The sequence below is a fragment of the Tauraco erythrolophus genome, chromosome 20 (assembly GCF_009769465.1).
Source record: "Tauraco erythrolophus isolate bTauEry1 chromosome 20, bTauEry1.pri, whole genome shotgun sequence".
Lineage (NCBI taxonomy): Eukaryota > Metazoa > Chordata > Aves > Musophagiformes > Musophagidae > Tauraco > Tauraco erythrolophus.
In genome coordinates, this window is record NC_141484.1 from 7844326 (window position 1) to 7862704 (window position 18379).

The 18379-nt window shown below is 44.6% G+C and overlaps 2 protein-coding genes across 5 annotated transcripts in view; one reads left to right on the forward strand and one right to left on the reverse strand.

Annotated features, from left to right (window-relative positions):
- The window catches only part of RECQL5 (RecQ like helicase 5), a 38314-nt gene that overhangs the window by 17537 nt on the left and 2398 nt on the right, over positions 1-18379 (reverse strand). For 2 of the 3 annotated variants that reach the window (XM_086624078.1, XM_086624079.1), the window contains exons 3-7: positions 17071-17589; positions 16229-16334; positions 15652-15763; positions 13296-13458; positions 12862-12944 (exon numbers count right to left, since the gene is read on the reverse strand). In XM_086624078.1, the coding sequence (XP_086480204.1) occupies positions 12862-12944; positions 13296-13458; positions 15652-15763; positions 16229-16334; positions 17071-17589 (983 nt within the window). Of the gene's footprint in view, positions 1-12857; positions 12945-13295; positions 13459-15651; positions 15764-16228; positions 16335-17070; positions 17590-18379 lie in introns of those variants that run through there. The other variant, XM_086624080.1, reaches the window with a different exon arrangement.
- Positions 1209-6728, forward strand: SMIM5 (small integral membrane protein 5). Of its 2 annotated transcripts, none has more exons than XM_009991513.2 (3): positions 1209-1354; positions 3466-3630; positions 5042-6728. In XM_009991513.2, exons 2-3 carry the CDS (start codon positions 3504-3506, stop codon positions 5161-5163), a joined length of 249 nt encoding a protein of 82 aa, XP_009989815.1. In that variant the 5' UTR covers positions 1209-1354; positions 3466-3503; the 3' UTR covers positions 5164-6728. The 2 variants fall into 2 exon arrangements, with proteins under 2 accessions (XP_009989815.1, XP_086480179.1); XM_086624053.1 differs by having other exon boundaries at positions 1279-1295.

Consider the following 18379-nt stretch of genomic DNA (forward strand, 5'->3'; position numbering starts at 1 on the left):
TTGGTTTTAAAGGGTCACCTGATCCTTGCAGCTGAGCAGTGCACCTGCAGGCGTCAGGCACCCCCTGCATTATTACTGTGCTCTCTCTTTTCAACCAAGGATAACGACTCATGGCACGTGGCAGATACAGCCTTTTTTTTCCCAAATTTAAAAAATTGTTTTATTCCCTCCCATGCCAGGCCTTGTAACACAGAGGAGAGCCGAAAGATTTGATGATCTGGTTCTACTGGCAACACTGGATAGATGAGTTATTTTTTAAAGAACAGCCAGAAGAGGAAACAGCTGAAATCATGAATTTCAGGCTGCTGCCCTACCCCAACTAGAACTTCCAAATTGCCTGTCACAAGACATCAGCATTGTGTTCTCTTTCTTTTCTATATGAGTTTCTCATCTTGCCTCTCTTAGATCTATTTTCACTTCATAGGATCTCTAGATACAGCTGTGGGCAAAAGTTCATTACCTGAGTCTGACAATGCGTTACGAAGATTACGTTGCACTGTGGTCATGCAGCATTTCTTCTGTACCAACTCCCATCAGCTTTGCTGCGCTAACAGACACGTCTTCTCTGCGGTTTTCAGGAAGGACAAGGCGCAAGGAGAAATTCCCAACTGAGAAAAACACTGGCAGGCAATTATGTTTGCTCCAAAACCCACAGAATCTGTGAGATACCAGTTTGGGCTCTACAATAGGACTCCAGTTTTAGAAAGTAAACTGTCAGTTAAGATCTACAGCCTTAAGTTTCAAATCTCTCAAGACATGCCTGTTTTAATAATAATCATAACAGTTACTGCTTCCACCAAACATCCTGCACCACCTGGCCTTTACTACTGTTGGTACTGGGAGCTTACTTGAACACAGTCTAATTAAAAAAAGGAATGAATTCTTACAGCTCCACTATGAAATTTGTAAGTAATGTCATCACTGTTGTGTTATCCATAAGGAAGATAAGGTGGATGCATAATACAATGCATTTAGGTCACACAGCACTAGCCTTACACTTATGCTAATCTCTAGGGTAAAATTTCTGCTGAAATCAACTGGAAAAAGATCACAATCAAAACCAGTCCTGACCAAAAGCTTTCCATCACAAGTAGAATGGAAGATACAAAAGTCCAGGAATATACCTAGCTTTCTTGGGGCGGGGTGAGTGGTGGTGGTGGTACTTTTCAAGAAGTGATTTATTCTTCACCCTTTTGCTACTCTTCACAAGCAGAAATCCCAACACAGCGAGAACCCTTGGAACCAGTGTGCAGCCAGAAGTACAGTCGAGCAGAAAAACATTTGCTTCCTCCTAGGTAAGCTGGAGATCGCACCACCGACATCAAACTTTGTCCGTGAAGGAGTTCAAACCAAGGTAAATAAGCAACATTCCTTGCAAGTTTTAGAAGAAAAACTCATTCCTTCACTTAGCTTCTCAGGTACCATGGGGCAGAGGGATGGCCGTTACTGAGACGACAAGCTCTTACCACCTTAGGCTGGGCCTGCGATCCCAGTCAGTGACTTTACACCCACGCTTTAAGCTTGGCTCTCTTACGTGCTGCTTCTCGTGCAGCCCAAAGCACGGTACGAAAGGTTACAGCAGACTCCTTGCTAGGAGAACTTGTAGGCAGGCAGAAACACCCTCAAAGGGAACAAACTTTTTCAGAATATCAGAGCCAGAAATACTTACTTTTTAAAATAAAGTTTTTCTTCTAGAGCCAAGAGCAGAAAACACAAATCACTTCACTTCTGCCTGCACCACCATCTCTTGGAATGGAAACAAAACCAGAAACCTGCTGACACAGAATCCCACAGCACTGTGCGAAAGATAAAGCAGCCACTTCTGGAGCAGCTCACTTGGGGTACAGCAATCATCCAGAACGAAACATTTAACCTTAGTTTCAAAAGTGACCTTTTCAGGTCAAAAGGCCACAGCTATGCCTCCCTGCTAAGTTGCACAGAGATCTTTCAATAGATGTAGATTTTCCATCCACCCCCATCACTAAGAAACCAGCTGGTTCCGATTTTTATTCCTTAGCTTGGATTTAAAAGAACAAAGAAAACCCTTTTTGAATTGCATAAACATACAAAATGTAATTTAACTTGGCACTGTAGTATTTAAGCCCAGCATGCAAAGAAACAGCCAAGGTCTCTCTGTCCTCAGTGTGTTTAGAAAAACTGAACTCCCAGCACCCATCTGTTTGCGTAACCAAACCAGATGTGCAGTAACGAACTAGCTGGCTTATTCTGGAAGTACTGTCCTGGTCACTTGGCTCCGTGTTACCACCAAGACTAGGAGATTAAATTGCAATATTCGAGTCCCATAAAACAGTGTTGACTATTACAACAAACAAGCTAGTACATTTTGATGTAATAATGACATAAAAGTTACGATTCACCCAGCTCTTGACCTGTCCAAACATTCGTTTTAGGCAAAACTATGGATATTTCTCAACAATAGCCTATTCCTGTTGCTGACTGAAGCAAAATTTGAACTTCCATAGCTGTCATGCAAGCCTATTTGTTGCAATGCCTTCCAAAATTTTGGTCATGGAGGAAAACAACAGCAAATATTGGTGGCAAAACTGAGGCACCTAACTTTGACTAGACTAATAATATTTTCAGTAACAAGAGTTCCTGCTGATTATTCTTTCTGAGGATAAAGGTGTAAGATTACTGAGCAGGGCAGGAGAGATTAGCTCCACAAGGCAGGTGTCTCCCTGACAGATCCAGGGGCTTTTGCTTTGCTCATCACCAGCAGAGACGGGTGGACATCCACTGTTCAATTCATATTTTGCTCATAGAGCAGACTGTGGCTTAAAAGAAAAAAAGCTACATTTAGCTTACCATATAAAACTTGCAGTCATCTGTAAGAACTTGAAAAGCATCCAGCTGTCCCCACTGAACACAGACTTTAGCTCTGAATATCACTATCCAGTAAAACTGGTTGATAAAACATTATTAATGGTATCATAGGGAGGTGTTGAAGTAAGTGCCTTAGTTTTTGAAGAGGCTTTCTGTAGCTGAACATGCAAGAAGGGGGCCTACTGGGTGTCATTCAGTAAAAAACAACTGAAAACTATGTACCACTGGAGTTCAGCATTTGGAATTCAAGTTGAGTTAGAACTGCATTTCTTTCTGGAAGGACAAGTTAGCTCAACTGGAAAAAAATAATTACTTTCATTGGGTGAAAGCCAAGGGCAGGCACTGTCCAGTTCTAACTCTTTGTCTGCTGAAATAAGTGTCCTTTCAGAAGAAATACCGTTTTGCCTTTGCTCAACAGAGCAGCCGACAAAAGCACCCTCAAAGCCAGATTTTGAACTTAAAACAGTGCCAGAACACGTAGACAATTAATAGTCCTCCACCTTAGCTACTGGGAACATGGACTGAGACCAGATAAACTTGTTTTCCTTGTGATCATCGGCTCTATAAGAAGGCTGGCAGCTTCCTAGCATTAGTCAGTGAAAAGGTTTATTCTCTATTTAGTTCTCCTACAGCATAAAGCCTGGAGAGGTTGAGCCAGAATGTCTTCCGAAGGCTTCTCAAAAGAAATGCAAACCATTGGTGAGAAGTTGCTCCTTAAGCTCCAGAAACTGCCCAAGGCTGACCCGGTGGAGATTGTGTCCTTTTGTGTGGTTCTTCTGTTTATCGGTGAGTTTATCGGTGGAGGTGAAGGGGTGTCAGAATGTCTCTTCTCTTCTACGTGGGCAGCTTGCTCCACAATCTTTGTTGCTGGGTCGGTGTGGTTGGCAGTTGTTTTCCAGGCTGTGCGCTGAGGCCCAGCTTAATTTCTAGGTAATTTTTTAATACTCGGTGTGTATCTCTACACGCCCGCAGAGCGCGGCAGGCAGCGGTACAGCTTTCCCCAAAGCTCTCATATTTAAGCGTTAGTTTGAACAGCAGCGTTTTAACCAGCCCAGAGACGCTGCGATGCTTTGGTGCCTAAGAGATAGCTCATGACAAATGGTACCAGAGCATCTCTCTGCCACGACAGACACTTGAAGTCTGAGACTCGGAGGGTCATTCCTGTGCTTGGTTCCGTGGAGGCCAAGTATGCTTCAGCTGAGCCTGGTTGTTCTCTTCTGGTAATGGCGAGATCCCCCCTGCTGCTCTGCATGGGGATGGCATGAAAGGAATAACAAGGAGCTGCTTGATCAAGGGGGATGAAGTTTCCTTCCCGAAGCAGGAAGGCAGGCAGGCCCTCTCCCCTCAAAGAGGTGCACTTTGCTCCCAGCCAAAAGGAAGGGTGTGTATCCAGCCTGGACACTCCTCCCTGGGCTGGAATTCAGACAGACACACCTGCTGCTTTGTTTTTTTCATACCTACAGCTGGTTCCCCACAGGTCCAGTAACCTGGCAGCCCAGCTCCAGACTTTTAAGGAACACATGCACACACACGTGCACCTTCACGTGCTCTTACATGTTTTGCAGGATTAAACATGTCATCCTTTTCTACTCCAGATAAACTAACATATCCCTTCCAACACCAACCACTATGCCTAGTGCAGAATAACATTGTTAGCTACTGCTTGGTGAAACAAAACTCTGTGTTTGAAGTATCTGTTTTCTCAAGCTAAATAAAGAAGAAAAATAAAGCCAACCCAGTCACAAATATCTGTCCTCATTAAAGGCTACACTGCATGCGCTCTTCAGAAACACAACTGCTAGTTTGACTAACCAAGTTCTCTCCAGTTGCTTCTGACAGAACTATGGGGACAGCTGGATCTCCATCCTTTCCAGTCACACAGCTCTACTTAGTTATGCATGTCATCTCCAAAACAACAGCCCATTAGGCAGGTAAAGATATACCTTCACATGGTTTGGTACATAGCTTGTAAGATCATGAAATAACCCAGTAACAACTGTGCAAATTAAATGGATAGCTAAGCCAAAGGAGAAGGAACATAGAAGGAGGGAGGTGGGATATAAGGAAAAAACCAAAATCAGCAAGAGACAGGCTTTGTTCATTCTGCTGCTCACCAAACGACTTGGAGGAGACGTAGGATTACTCTCCAGTGATTGCTCCTATGTGATGAAGCAATATCCTTTGCTTCTCTTTCCAGTTACTGTTCTGGTGCTCATGATCGTTGCCTGCAGTTGCTGCTGCTATAGCTGCTGTAGCTGTGATGGACGTCCTGACCACAGACGTAGGAAGATCCAAGTCCGCCCAACTGCCCATTCATGAAGTGCAACAAGAGGTGACACACCTTACTATCAAGGACACGCATGGACATCATGATTCGGTTCCATGGGAATGACTTTCTACAGCAGCTCACCAGAAATGGCAATAACAATAACAAAACAACAAATTAATATGACTCAGAAGACCAGAAATCCCAGCATGGAATTAATTCCTTCTGTGACAGCCACTGCTGAGCTCCACGGTGTGACCAGAAAGGTAATGCTACTTTACCATCACTGTCTCCCTCTTCTGTGGTGGGGTGGGAGAGCATGGACATATGCTGCTGTGAAGACAGTCACACTTTCCCAGTGACAGCCCTGCAGCTGGGCCAGCCAAGGATTCCCTTTGCAAGCATGGAGCCACCCACCACAGCAGAGAACATGTACACTGCCACATGCTAGGCAGCGCCCACTCTCTTCACCAGTGGTTAGTTCAGAAGGATGATGCTGGGTGCTAGCAAAACCCACTGACATCACTAGGATGGTCCACAAAGTCGGTACATCCTGGGTCAAGCCCAAACTTGCTCTCTTAAAAGCCACCTGCAACAGACACATTTAGTTGCCATGTCTCCTGAAAACAAATTGTGGACCTTCTGATCCAGACATGCCGCTGAGGCTCTGAGTACAGCTGATAACAAATGCTTCCTGCTTTATTGCATCAACATTACGATGACGTGAAATTGCCAAAGAGAAAAATCAGATCATGTGCAATACCCTTTGCAAAGAGAAAGATGAAGGCAAAAGGGAAAAATTCACCAATGCTACAGTTTAATTTCATCATTCTGCTGGTAGATGTGCTCCCTCCCCACTCCCCGTGTGGTTCCGCTCTTCTGCTTATTGCAGGTGAATGGTTCTTACAGAGCATGGGAGTGACAGGAGGTGAACAAATCCCAATCCTACCTGAGGGACCTGCGTGGTTTGTTTTAGTGGACATAAGCATTATGCCTAAGGTACGTTTATTGGCACACACAGCGGCGCTTCGGAGGGCTGACGTACAGCGTGGCACCGTCACTTCGGGGTACGCACGCGGCAGCTGGCAGCGGGCATCATGGCAGAGCCGAGCCGAGAACGCTCTGTACGGCTGAAGTTAGCAAGTGCAAATAAATCCCTTTTCCACGCTTCAGCCACTGTGTACGTTTGGTTTACACGCCAGTGAACTTCAGAAAGGGATTTATGTAAGTACAGGGCTATGGCGCCGGCCACGACTTTCATAACTGGGACAGCCAAACTGAAGCCCGTCGTACTGCACCAAACAGTGTAAGCCACTGCTCTTTCTTTCAGCCCCAAATGTGACTTTATGAGAAGGTACAAAAAGTTTCATGCACATAGGTAAGTCATCTTCTGCCCTTGTTTCCAACTGCTAAGTGAAGAAGAGTCAAAGGAATTACACATATACATACCAGAGCCAACATCTTGCTAGAGAGAAAAGAATCAAGTTTGTAACAGTGGGCTTTTAAATATTCTTCACACTTCAGAGGGAAAAAAAAAAAAAGATGATGACTTTGTAAAGAAACCTCTTTTCTCTGGTGCCTGCACCCGAATTAGTAAAAAGCACATTACATCAGTAGCTTCTCATCTATTTAATGCCCTTTAAGTTTTGCAGAGAAACTAGATTTAAGTATTTTGCATTTTTGTATAGCTACATACTGGAATAAGTCTGCAGCCAGCAATATAGAGAGTAGTCTAAAAATTAAGAAAAAAAAACCCTCCTCAAACCACCAGTATTACTTTTAAATTAATAAAAAGAAAAACTTTTCAGCAGATGGGTATGTTCCTTAGAAAGTAAATATTTGAGCCTCAACAACTGCTAATCAAAGACGACTGCACTAGTAAGAGCTACTGCACGCACAGTTACACTAGAAGTACGCTGGCCCAAAGCTCTCACTCCAAACCAGGGCAGGATAAGCTCGAGCGTGGCATCAAGTAACTCGCATCAACACTCAGAGGTGCGTCACACGGTGCCTCTGTCAGATTTGTCTTTGCTCATCTCACTCCCAAACAAGTGACAATCAAGGTGACATCGGAGCCTCAGCAGCTCTAGTGCAGGGGTCGGACCCAGCAGAGGTTTCTGTATCTGAGTTAAGTCACAAGACCTGTGAAAGAACAGAGCTGACTTTCTTTCTTGGCCTGTGCTAGACAGTGCCAGCTGCAGGAATTAACAGAATCCCATTGAGAAATGCTTCGGCAGCACGGAACCAGTCTGTGCTAACAGTCAGGAGGAAGCTCAGCGGGCTGGAAACATACCAACGACTGACAGGTTGCTGTCACTAGGACGGAGCTGCCAGGCCTTATCTCAACAGGAAAAGCTACAAAACATGTTTCCCAGTGGTGTTACAAGTTAAACCACGGTCAGAGACCAGGCAAGGGCACAAGAGAAATGGCTCCTCTCTTATCTCTGCCACTGTAAGTTCCCGAATTGGAAGCAGAGAATAACTACAGCACTATTAAAAAAAAAAAAAAAAAAAAAAAAAAAAAAGAGTGAAAATTAAGCAATTCTCTAAAGAATTCATGTAGCTTTCTGGAGCAGAGGAGCAGCCACCACGTAGAGGGAGGGTCCCTGGACCCTTTTCTACGTACTTGCCTGGACCTCGCAGGCCTCATGTTCTGCTTTGCACCATTGTATTTAGATATGCCAACTGCTTCCCTGGCGGGGTGGGGTCTGACACCTTCCTGCATGCAACAGATCAAGGCACCCAGCAAATTCCCCGCTTACTGCAGCTCTTCAGCTTCTGTTGACTAGGAACATGCCAGTCTCTGGGTCCCTGCTCAGCACTCACACAAGCTTTTGTGGTTTTGGCTTCAATCATTACCCATAGAAAAGGACATGGAACACCCTGAGCACTAGGAAGGATGGATCCTCTCTGTTTCAAAAAGCAGAGGGAGATCCAGAAGAGCACAGACTAAGGCGAGACCACTTCAAACACAGCAACTTCTGTACGTGTTGTGAAAGCCTGAGCGAGCCTAGAAGGAACTGAAAGGGAATACAGTTACTTCAGCCCTGATGTGTGTGAAAATAGTGAGGTGTGAAACAGTTTCCTGAATAGGAACACTTTCCTGAAGCGTTAAATAGTTTCTTTTCCTGAGGAACCTAAGAGACAGTGAGGCCAGCTTCTCCAGCAGAAGTGGTTGAAGTTTTACTGATGACTTAATGGAATAGCTTCTGTTCTGTAACATCATCACTCTGGTTTCAAAGTGATTTGCTTGGCTTACGAAAAACAAGTTTCCTTTTACACACACACAATCTCACACACCACACTCTCCTCCTCCTCCTCCCCTCCCACCTCTCTCCAGCACCATCCCTCAGGTTGTCTTCAATGACAAAAGCAACAGGGAGTCAGTTTTATTGCAGCTAACAGCAGTGCAAGGCTCTGTGGTGAGTTTATCCACCTGAACTGTCATGATGAAGTTTGGACTGGAGGGCAGTCTTGTTCCCAGTCTCATTTTAGATATGGCAGTCTCCTAAAGGAGCTTACAAATACAGATCCAGTCAGGGTGCCAGAAACAAAACCCTCTTCTCTCCACCACAATCCACAGTCTTCCCCAGTCAGAGGGCACAGTGGGCCTTTAAAGCACTGGAACAGGTGCATGAGTGGGTAAAGCATGGAGAGGAAGAAATGTCTGAGCACCAGCTGAACTAGGTCTTCCTAACTAGGGTCAAGGCCTTTGATTAGCTTGGCCACACCTTTGCAGCAAAGTCAGCTGTTAATCATTTACTGCAGTACGAACAGGCAACTTCCATGCTAACTCTGCCAGTCTCCAGGTGCAGTGAGGGGGTCCTTCCTCACAGGTCAAGATCTCTTGGAGGAGGTGCAGAGGAGGCGCTAGAAGAAACACCTGCTACAAACACAACAGCTTCAGGTATTTATAAAATCGCATGCAGCTCTCCTAGTTCAGGAGATTAACTGCCGTTAGCAAAAGAGACAGGAAGTTTCTAGGGTGTGCAGTCACACCGAGTTTCTGCCTTTGGGTCTACAGAACTAGTGTCTAGGCTGTGTCCTTTTGAAGGCAGAGGAAGCTATCGAGAACAGCTTTCATGTCCTGTATGCCTCTTAGTCAGAGACTGGGCATGGTGCTCTGCCGTCAGTCTAGAAAACAAAGCATGAACTGAATGTATTTTGGCTGCTGAGAAAGAAACAAAAACTTCAGCAAACTGAAGTGTGAGTTTGTGCTCTTAGTCAAATGTTTCTTGCAGAGGATGAAACATGCTTTACATGACTAATCTTCCTTACCACATTAAGGATACAGACATAAGGGGCAGCAAGTCAAAACAAATTTTCAAAATTAACAAAGATCTCTTCCTGTATTATGTCTGCACAGTGATATTTGAGAGAAAGCATGAGAAATAATCCATCCTTTCCCTTGAGAAGCAAGGAAGCTTTAGTAAAACCACAAGATGCTCGCAAAGAGATGCTGGATGTTCTTTAGAAAGCTGACAGCCAAGTCATTATGCAAAGTGCAAGCGTGTAGAACCCACTGAGATCTCAGTTTAAATTATTGCTGAACCTACGTGCTTCATGGGAGGAAAACTTACGCTTCTATTGCAGAGTAACAGAAAGTTACTAAAGCAAACTCTGTTAAGAGGAAATCTTTTTTAATAACTAGACTATTCTAAGCAAGCAACTAAGGGAGCAACAGGTTGTACACAAAGATCTTTGCTTATTGTTGGTAGGGCTTTTTGTTTGCATGTTTTTAAATAAGTGTTCATTTAATCTTCAGTGTGTTCTCAGAGTTTAAGTGCCCGGCTCCTTTTCAGGGATCTTACCAATGGTATCGAGCAAGTTCTCCCACTGAATATCTGTCTGTCATGTATGGACTGTGCAGTTGACAGAGATGAAGGGTTCATACTGAACATGCTGGGAGAGACACTATATCATATTATTCAATATATTGATAAACTGTGATTAAAATAAATCTCAACTGCCAAAATCTTGTAAAGCCAGAAGCCTTCCTCTTTACATCTCTGTACATCTGAATGTGAAACTGGCCTCAGCTATCTTTCTTCTGGTTTACGCTCCCATTTCTGCAAAGGGTGGCTCTCCCTTTCGGAAGAGGGACGCCTGCAGACACAGCCAGCATGCCTATACTGGTTTCAGGACTGTGGCTCACAGCACAGAGAGGATATATCAACATCTGATATTGTTCTTGTCTAGCTTCAGCAGGGTGGAAGCCAGCATGTCATCAGTACACAATGCATCCTCAGTTTGGGAAGACCTAAAGACACTGATTGCAACAAGTGACTGGGCTCTTGGAGGGCTAGTGGTGATCGGTGCCTTCTGTCTTGTTTTTGTTGCTCTCCTCTTATTTGCTGCCATCTTTGGGTGCTGCTCATCTCCGAAGCACAGATAGTGGTGCATAAGCAGTGAAGCTGAGATGCAGTACCTGGAGCCCTGCGGCTAAGCAAGAATCAGTCCAGCTACAACCTGATTGTGCTATCCAGAGAAAGTCTTCTCATCTTCTCCCCCTGGGTAGTTATTTCTCCCCATGCATCTTTCCTGCACCAACAGCAACGCACCAGCACGCTGTTCTGCAAGTCCACAGCAAACTCAAAACATGAAGCTACCTGTATTCGGGAACTGCATGACTAGCCAAAGACCAAAAGCAACTCAGCTCTGCCTGATTTTCATCTTTCAAGCAAAAGCACTGGTTACAAGTGGCAAATGGTCAACCACCACCTAAAACTGATAAAGATGTCTTCCACTGCTGCAGTTACTTTTTTTTTTTTCTTTTTCCATCTTGCAAATGGGCAACAGGAAACTCTGACCAGCAAAAGCTTTGTTTAATCCCACTCTCTAAAAGCAGCTTATACCATTGTTCTCCTGTCATACTCGGACAACAGCCTAAATATACTATGCAAAAACTTGCTTGCCAGTACACGTCTGTCTTTATTTGTTCTTATTTAGAACCTTGCAAGGTCAGAGTTTCAAGTTTGCTTTCACTGTTTGGATAGTCAAGAGAACTGTAGGAATTTAAAATGTAATAGAGAAATGGAACGTGGCATTCCTTTAAATAGCATCTTAGTCTCCTGTACAGTTATTAGCAGGGAAGCCAGCCAGTGGTGCTGCAATATGTGACTCTGGGATGCATACGGCACGTGATACAGTAGGAAGAATGTACCAAGCTGGGGGAGGGAAGAAGAAGTATGGGAGATATGTGATTTCTAATTAGGTCAGTGATACTCCCTCACTGAAATCCGTCTTTTATGTACCCAGTGAAATCCTACTTCTATTACTATTCATTTGAGCAGAGGAGAATGTTTTCTCTCTGTCCTTACTCAGATATTGCCTCACTGCTGCAGTGCAATTCTGGAGAAGGTCCTCACTTGGGATAGCAGTCAGGCTTTTCACAGCATGCGTGAAACAGGAGATGCTGTAAGACAGTTACATGGAACCTAACTCCTGTTCTCCCTGAGACACCACCCTGGAACATCCTGTGTCTGCTTCTGGCTTTTGCAAGGTTAGTTTAGTGATCCCAGTTCTTATGGCACTAGTGTCCATTCCAAGAAATGACTGTCACAACTAACTCTACTGATAACCAGCTTAGAAATCAAGGAGAAATAGATACCAAGAGGTTTCCCAAGGTTAGCTTAGATGGCTACAGCTACCTCTCAGATAATACAAAACCCAGACACAAACGGTCATTTGGCCTCTCTTGCTGTGAGCTGAATGCACACCAGAAGCAGCAGAGCTGCTTAGCCAGGTACATGGATCAAACTCTTAGAGCAAGAAGCCTCCTAAGTAGCTACTTCCCAGAATCACCCTGACTTTGGGCAAAGTAGTGCCATTCCAGGTGCCCCAGGACTACTCAGTGTTGTGCCATATGTCAGTACAAGCAAGACTCTCCCAGATTAACCCCATAAAACCAGGATCTGTTTACCAAACATGACCACAGGGAGGGAATATGCTCACCAAGGCATCAGAAAAGCAGCAGGTGTTAACATTCACACTGAAAAGCTGCCTAGACACAGGTGTGAAAAATAAAACAAAATGCAGACTTGAAAGTAAGACACATGTTGACCATTTTCAGTAAGTGAACATATAACTGCTCTCTTACTGGCAAAATTATAGCTTCGATGTCTTATCCAGCATAGAATAGCAATTAGTACAATTACAGCTTACAAGTCAAGAACTAAACCTGAACATTGCATGTTGTGTTACTAGTCTGCATTTAGATAGGGCACGTCCATAATTTGGGCCTGTTTCTGAAACATTCTAAGCACCACCAGCTCTTTCTAAGGTCAGTGAGAACCATGGATACCTAGTACTTTGCAGAGTGAAGCCCCTGAGATTTAGAGAAACATCAACTCTAAATGCTTCCATCCCATGCTGATTAGGTGGCTGTTTGTCTCCTTAGAAGAGAGGTGATGTAGTGAAGGAGGAAAGAGTCACAAGAAAAGCAAATACAACTAAGTCAACCGATCATCAAATATAGAACATAGCAAAATTCATAGCCAGAGGAGTTACAGTTTGACATCACCATCTCACTTGGTCAGGCTCCAAGACCGACATCTCAGTCAACTCAGAGGTGGGAGTGAGTGAGAGATGTCGCAGGGACACCTTCCTCAGTCTGGACAGCAAAATATCAGGCGATTCATTCAATATTTTCTTTTTCCTGGACATGCAAGATCTCAGCCTTAACAGTGCCTCAGAAGGGATGGGGCATGGTTTCCCTCACATTAAACAGCGTTTGAAAGAAGTGCACTCACCCCAGCTCCTCACAGAAGTTCACAATGGCATCAAAAGCTGTCATCACAGCTTTGTCGGATTCTTTTAAGGTGCCTTTTTTTTCCTGAAAGTAGATGGGGACAATAGTCTTCAATTTGAATATAAACTGATAACTCTAGCGATGACCAGATCCAACCCTTCTGATCAATATGGCAAACTGGCAGAGGCACTACCCTGTCTCTGCTCACCCATGCTGCTATAATAGAGCTGGAGCTGTGTCTGGCAGCCCTTTCCCTTCCTGCTTCACCCCCTTCTGCTATCCCTTGAAACAGGGCAACAGACCTACAAGACAGCTCTAGAGCCAGAAAAACTAATTTCATCTTTGCATATTCAGAGGTCACTGCAGGCAAGAGGCAACCAGACCAGAGCAAAGGCAGCACATCTAGGCAGGCAGATACTGTTCTGCAGATCTTACCTGGATGTTAGAGAGCTCCTTCTTAATCAGGAAGCTGACTTGATCCCGGTCATTCCTTGAGTAATAGAGACGGCAGCGGGATGGCTTCCCATCTCTCCCAGCTCTGCCAGACTCTTGGTAATATCCAGCCATTGACTTAGCAATATTCCAATGGGCAACAAACCTGCATGTGGTGAGACAACAGGAAAGGCTGCAGGTTTCCCAGATCACTGCATACATGACTGTGGTGTTTGTGGACATCAACAACAGTGAAAAAACAGGGCAGGAAAAGTATAAAAGAGAGAGGACTTAGCAGAGCAAGGGATTTCAGAAATTTCAGTCCTCAACACGAGACACAAGGACAGCAGCAGAGCTATAAGAAAACAAACGCATCTGAGCAACGTGTGAGCAGGATGTCACCCCAAATGGATGGAAAGGGATGGGCACACGAATGTCCCTAATGCGCACACAATGGTACAGCTATGAAGAGTGAGAATAAATATATTGATTTAAGGAGTTTGGGACATTTTACTATAAAATGGAGCATTAATTTAAAAGTCCTGTTTATTTTGTGGATCACAGTTTGAACATTACAGAACACAATTTGAAATACTCGATTTTAAAAAGACACTACTTTGCCAACAAAGTCTGCATAGGAAATTGTCTCACCAAGCTCACTTGTAGACGAGGGCACCCTTCCCAGCTAGCAGATACGACTATGAATCATTTCTAAACTGTATGTTCTCTCTGAAGGAAGGTTTTTAACACACTTGAATATGCAGCAATTCAGCTTCTACCTGTGTTGAGAGGATTTTACAGTACAGTAACGCTGCCAAGGTTTTAAATACCCATTTGCCTCAAAACCAGCATGTCCCAGAGGCAGGTATGATGCATATGGGTGTGCCAAAAGATTAAATGACAAAAGCAAGAAAACATGTTTCTTCAAATGCAAACATTCCAGGAACAGGCCAGGCAGGAAGAAGCATCAGAGCCCTACACATTTATTCTCCATCGGGAAGTTTACTGAAGGAATTGATAAATAATCTCATGCAAAACTGAACTAGCAGTGAAGTGAGAGAAGGATTCCGTCAGAAAAGAGACAACACCTCTGTTTTCCCTTTTGTCCAGAAGAGTCACCTCCAGAACTTGTCAGACCTGATCTGACTTGATCACACATGCACAAACACTGGGAACTCTGCCAACTGAGGCTGAGTTGCGTAGGCTCAGGTATGATATCCTTTAAACTATTAAAAAACATCCTGTGAAGAGTCATTTTAATGCCATTCCTCAGAAACTATCCAGGTTACAAGCATGTTTCAGCTATATTTCACTCTCAATCAGCTACCCTTTGCCTTTTTTAATGACCACTGTACTCGACAGGGCAGAATGGTTTCAGCAGGTCATTAACTCCTGCTGCTGTTTTAGGAGACTTCTCATTTCTCTGTTGGGTAACACGCATCAAGCAGTAAAACAGTCTGTCGTTGCCATGGGATCATGCTCTCTGTCAGCACAGTGACACAGACAGAAGGATGGCACAGTTGTGAACTGAAGTAACTGTCTCAATGATGTCCTGCCCCTCTCCCACAATGTTCAGAGCAGTATGTGGATTTGAGAGGAAAGATCAGGTTGTCTGGGGCGTTGTGTGAGCTGCACCGGACTTGTCCCCGAGTGAGCACAGCTCACAATACTACCTCAGCACAGCTGTATTGCAGTGCAGGAACTCTAACAGCACAGAGCAGGTACCTCAGCACAGCTGTATTGCAGTGCAGGAACTCTAACAGCACAGAGCAGGTACATGGTGACAGCTGGAAGTCACAGAGCAACAGCGATTAGAAAACACGGGCAAAGTTTGTGCCCTTGGACTAGAGCTGTATTTTTATATGGTTATTGCCATTTGTGAACTGCTATTTTTTCCCCCATTGCATTGCAAAAGGAGATCTCTCAAGAGCCGGCTCTGACTATTTCAGTCGAGGGTGTACGAATTATTTTAGGTGCAGATTTTCTTACTGCTGCTTTTCAAAAGCAACTATTGCAATAAGAGAAGTGAAAGGGACAGCTGTGATTGCATTGAGATGGTTCTTTTGGAACCCTGGAGGGTGTGGCAAAAAACAAGCATTCCTCCAATTTGCTTGGTTTTGAAGATGACTGACAAAGTGGAGCTCTGGTACTTTGTTTTTAATTTCTTTACAAAACCCTTCCAGGTTTGTTTTCGCCTCTTCTGAGATTAAAAAACCTCCAGTTTTGTTTTTGGGGGTTTTAGCAAAGTGTTCATCGGGCATTTGAGTCAGATGTATCAGGTAACAGAGAGACTGAGGCTTTCCCTTCCCAGTGCTCAGGTTTCAGTCTCCGGTGGTTCACAACACTCAGTCTCACTCACCTGACGTTTGCTTTGTCTACTCCCATTCCAAAACTGATGGTTGCAACAATAACAGGGATCTTCTCCTCCATCCATTCATTCTGGACTGAAGTCCTGTCAGCTGCCTTGAGTCCTGGAAAGGGAAAAAGAGAGAAAGAAACAGCAAAAACAAAAAAAGAAAACAAGAAAAGAAACAAGAGGATTTTCTTCCTCCTCCATTCCCTCATCGCGAGCCAACCCCTTCACTAAAACTGACTGATGTAGACACTCCTCTCTGCCCATGTTTAAGCTGGCCTGTGTTCAAGAAGTCAGCAGCAGCTGTTTCTAATCCAAACAGAAAAATCCAGATCCCTTCTGGGATAAAAGCAGTTATATTTAGGCCATGCAAGATCCAACAGAACCAGCAGTTCTGGAGAGAAGGGAATGCCATTCTGTTGAAGGCCCCACACTCATCTCACAGACCTGATGCATGAGCATCAGAGATATTCCAGGCCATGCCTAGAAAGCTGTTTTCTAGGTAGCCCCAACCCAGGCCTTAAAGGTCGTACAGTTCAGTTCTACCAGCTACTGAGAGATGCGGAGGCAGCTTTTCCAGTACCTGCATGATACGCCTTGGCTTTCACTCCGCGGTAGCTCAGTTCAATAGCCAGCTGGTCACACACATCCCTCATCCTGCAGTACACAATGCCACAGCCAGAGTACTCCTGGGCAGACAGGAGAGAAAGTCCATGACACTGTCTGAAGCCCATCAACAAAGCTGCAGCCATTAGCATGGTGGAGACAGGAGGGATGCCTAAAGCTCATCTCTTCTACAAGCTGATTCCCTGGCAACTGAAAGCCACCCATGCGGCACACAAGTAAATCAGACATAAAGGGAGTTTCCTTACAAGTCCTACAAGGCCTAACACTGACCAAACACGGTCCCCCAGTCCTCTCGAGGAGACACAGTGCAAGCACCAGTCTCCCTCTGCTGTACATATAAACTCAGGTGCAGAGGCTATAACTGAGTTGCTGAGAGTTATTTTGGGAATTAATGTCAAGAGCAGGAAATTCAATACAACCCTTCAAATGCTTCTGTTCACCCTTGCCACACTAGAAGAGCGGAACACCGTCGAACATACAATGATCACCTGGGACATGACAAACCAAGACAGAAAAGCTATTTGCATATTCCTAATCTATTTTTCTTTTAGACCAACCCCTTTCTTAGGACACCTCCAAAAGGAATGCAGCCTCCATATTCTAACTATTTTACAGTAACTGAAAACCATACATGAGCACTTTTCAAGGAACTAAAAAATACACATGACCAGTTTCCTTCCAGGGACCTCCTTCTTCCCAGCCACAGACCTGTCGGGGCCATCCCAACCACCAGAAGATCAGTGACCATTAAGGCAGATTTTGCTCAGTTTAGCCTTCTTCCCCAGATGTAAAACCTACCCCAGTGGTGTTCTTCACTTCAAGCGCCTTCAGACAGAAATCCTTCAAGTTGGCATACGGATCAGCCAAGAGCTCTTTGAACTGCACGTCGTAGAACAAGTTAGATCTGAAGCAAGGAGTCTTAAATGTGGAAAGTGGCTGCTTTAGCTTGAGCGCTGCCACAATATCCTCCTGCACCTGCTTGGTGGCAGTTGCAGTCAAGGCCACGCACGGTGTATTGGGTATGCGAGTGCGCAGCGTGCCCAGACGGAGGTAGTCAGGTCGGAAGTCGTGTCCCCACTGGGACACGCAGTGCGCTTCATCGATTATCAGGTATGACAAGAGGTTTCGGGACACGAGAGAGTTCAGCGTGGACTGGAAGGAAGAGGCGGCTGCCATCTCTGGGGTGAGGTACAGGAGCTTTACTTGGGGCTTCTCGCTTGCTAAGTCAGCCAGGATGGTCTTCTTTTCCTGGGCAGAAAGCTTGGAGTTCAGAGAGCAGGCTTTGATCTTCAGAGCCAGCAAGTGATCCACTTGATCCTAGAGTAAATACAAAATTAAAATTAAATGAAAAGCAAATGGATATAAAGAAAGTCACCATCCGCCAGAAAGACTGTTAGGGAGATCCAGGTGAGGCCCCAACTTCCACCTCCAGGATCGAGTCTGAGGACAATGTACACCCACAGTCTGGGTATTCAGAACTTCAAGTCTGCATGCCTTTATCTGCAACCGCGAGCATATCTGTCCAGCTCTAACACCCAACTGCATTTCTGTGCACCCATTCACTTTAAGACAGTCTTTTTGCTGCTAGTGAACACCGACAGGGATCTGTGCAAAATAGCTCATCGTAGCCACAGTGAGCTGAAACCAGCCACCAGCATGTCTCAGGATTTACACCATCAAGTTGTCACAGATGGAAAACAAACACCACCACCCTACAGTAACAGTGCGTTTCATTCCAAAATAGCTAAGGGATGTTGTAAGAACAGAGGAGACAGGATGAAATTCCAGAGTCATGCAAATCACCACTGCAACAGAACCAAGTCTGGATGAGAATCATACCATGAAAACCAAGAAGAAAACATGGTATCACATCCAGATATATCCAGATGAACCCTGGGCATACAAATTCTCCCCCCTATCCCTACACCGAGCTTTTTGCTTGCACTGAACAATGTCCTGAAAAATGGATGTCCCATTATTTCAGTCAGTAACAGGTTTCAGTGACTGATTTAATATCCAGTTTTCTGTTCATAAAGTCAACTCTCAGCCTCCCCTATAATAAACTACACAGACTAAGCTCCTGAAGTTAGGCTACACTGAAATACAT

Bases quoted from the DNA above. Each gene is read 5' to 3' on its own strand.
- SMIM5 (XM_009991513.2), top strand. From the start codon at position 3,504: ATGTCTTCCGAAGGCTTCTCAAAAGAAATGCAAACCATTGGTGAGAAG. The intron at 3,631-5,041 runs GTGAGTTTATCG...TTCTCTTTCCAG, and splicing joins TGTGGTTCTTCTGTTTATCG to TTACTGTTCTGGTGCTCATG.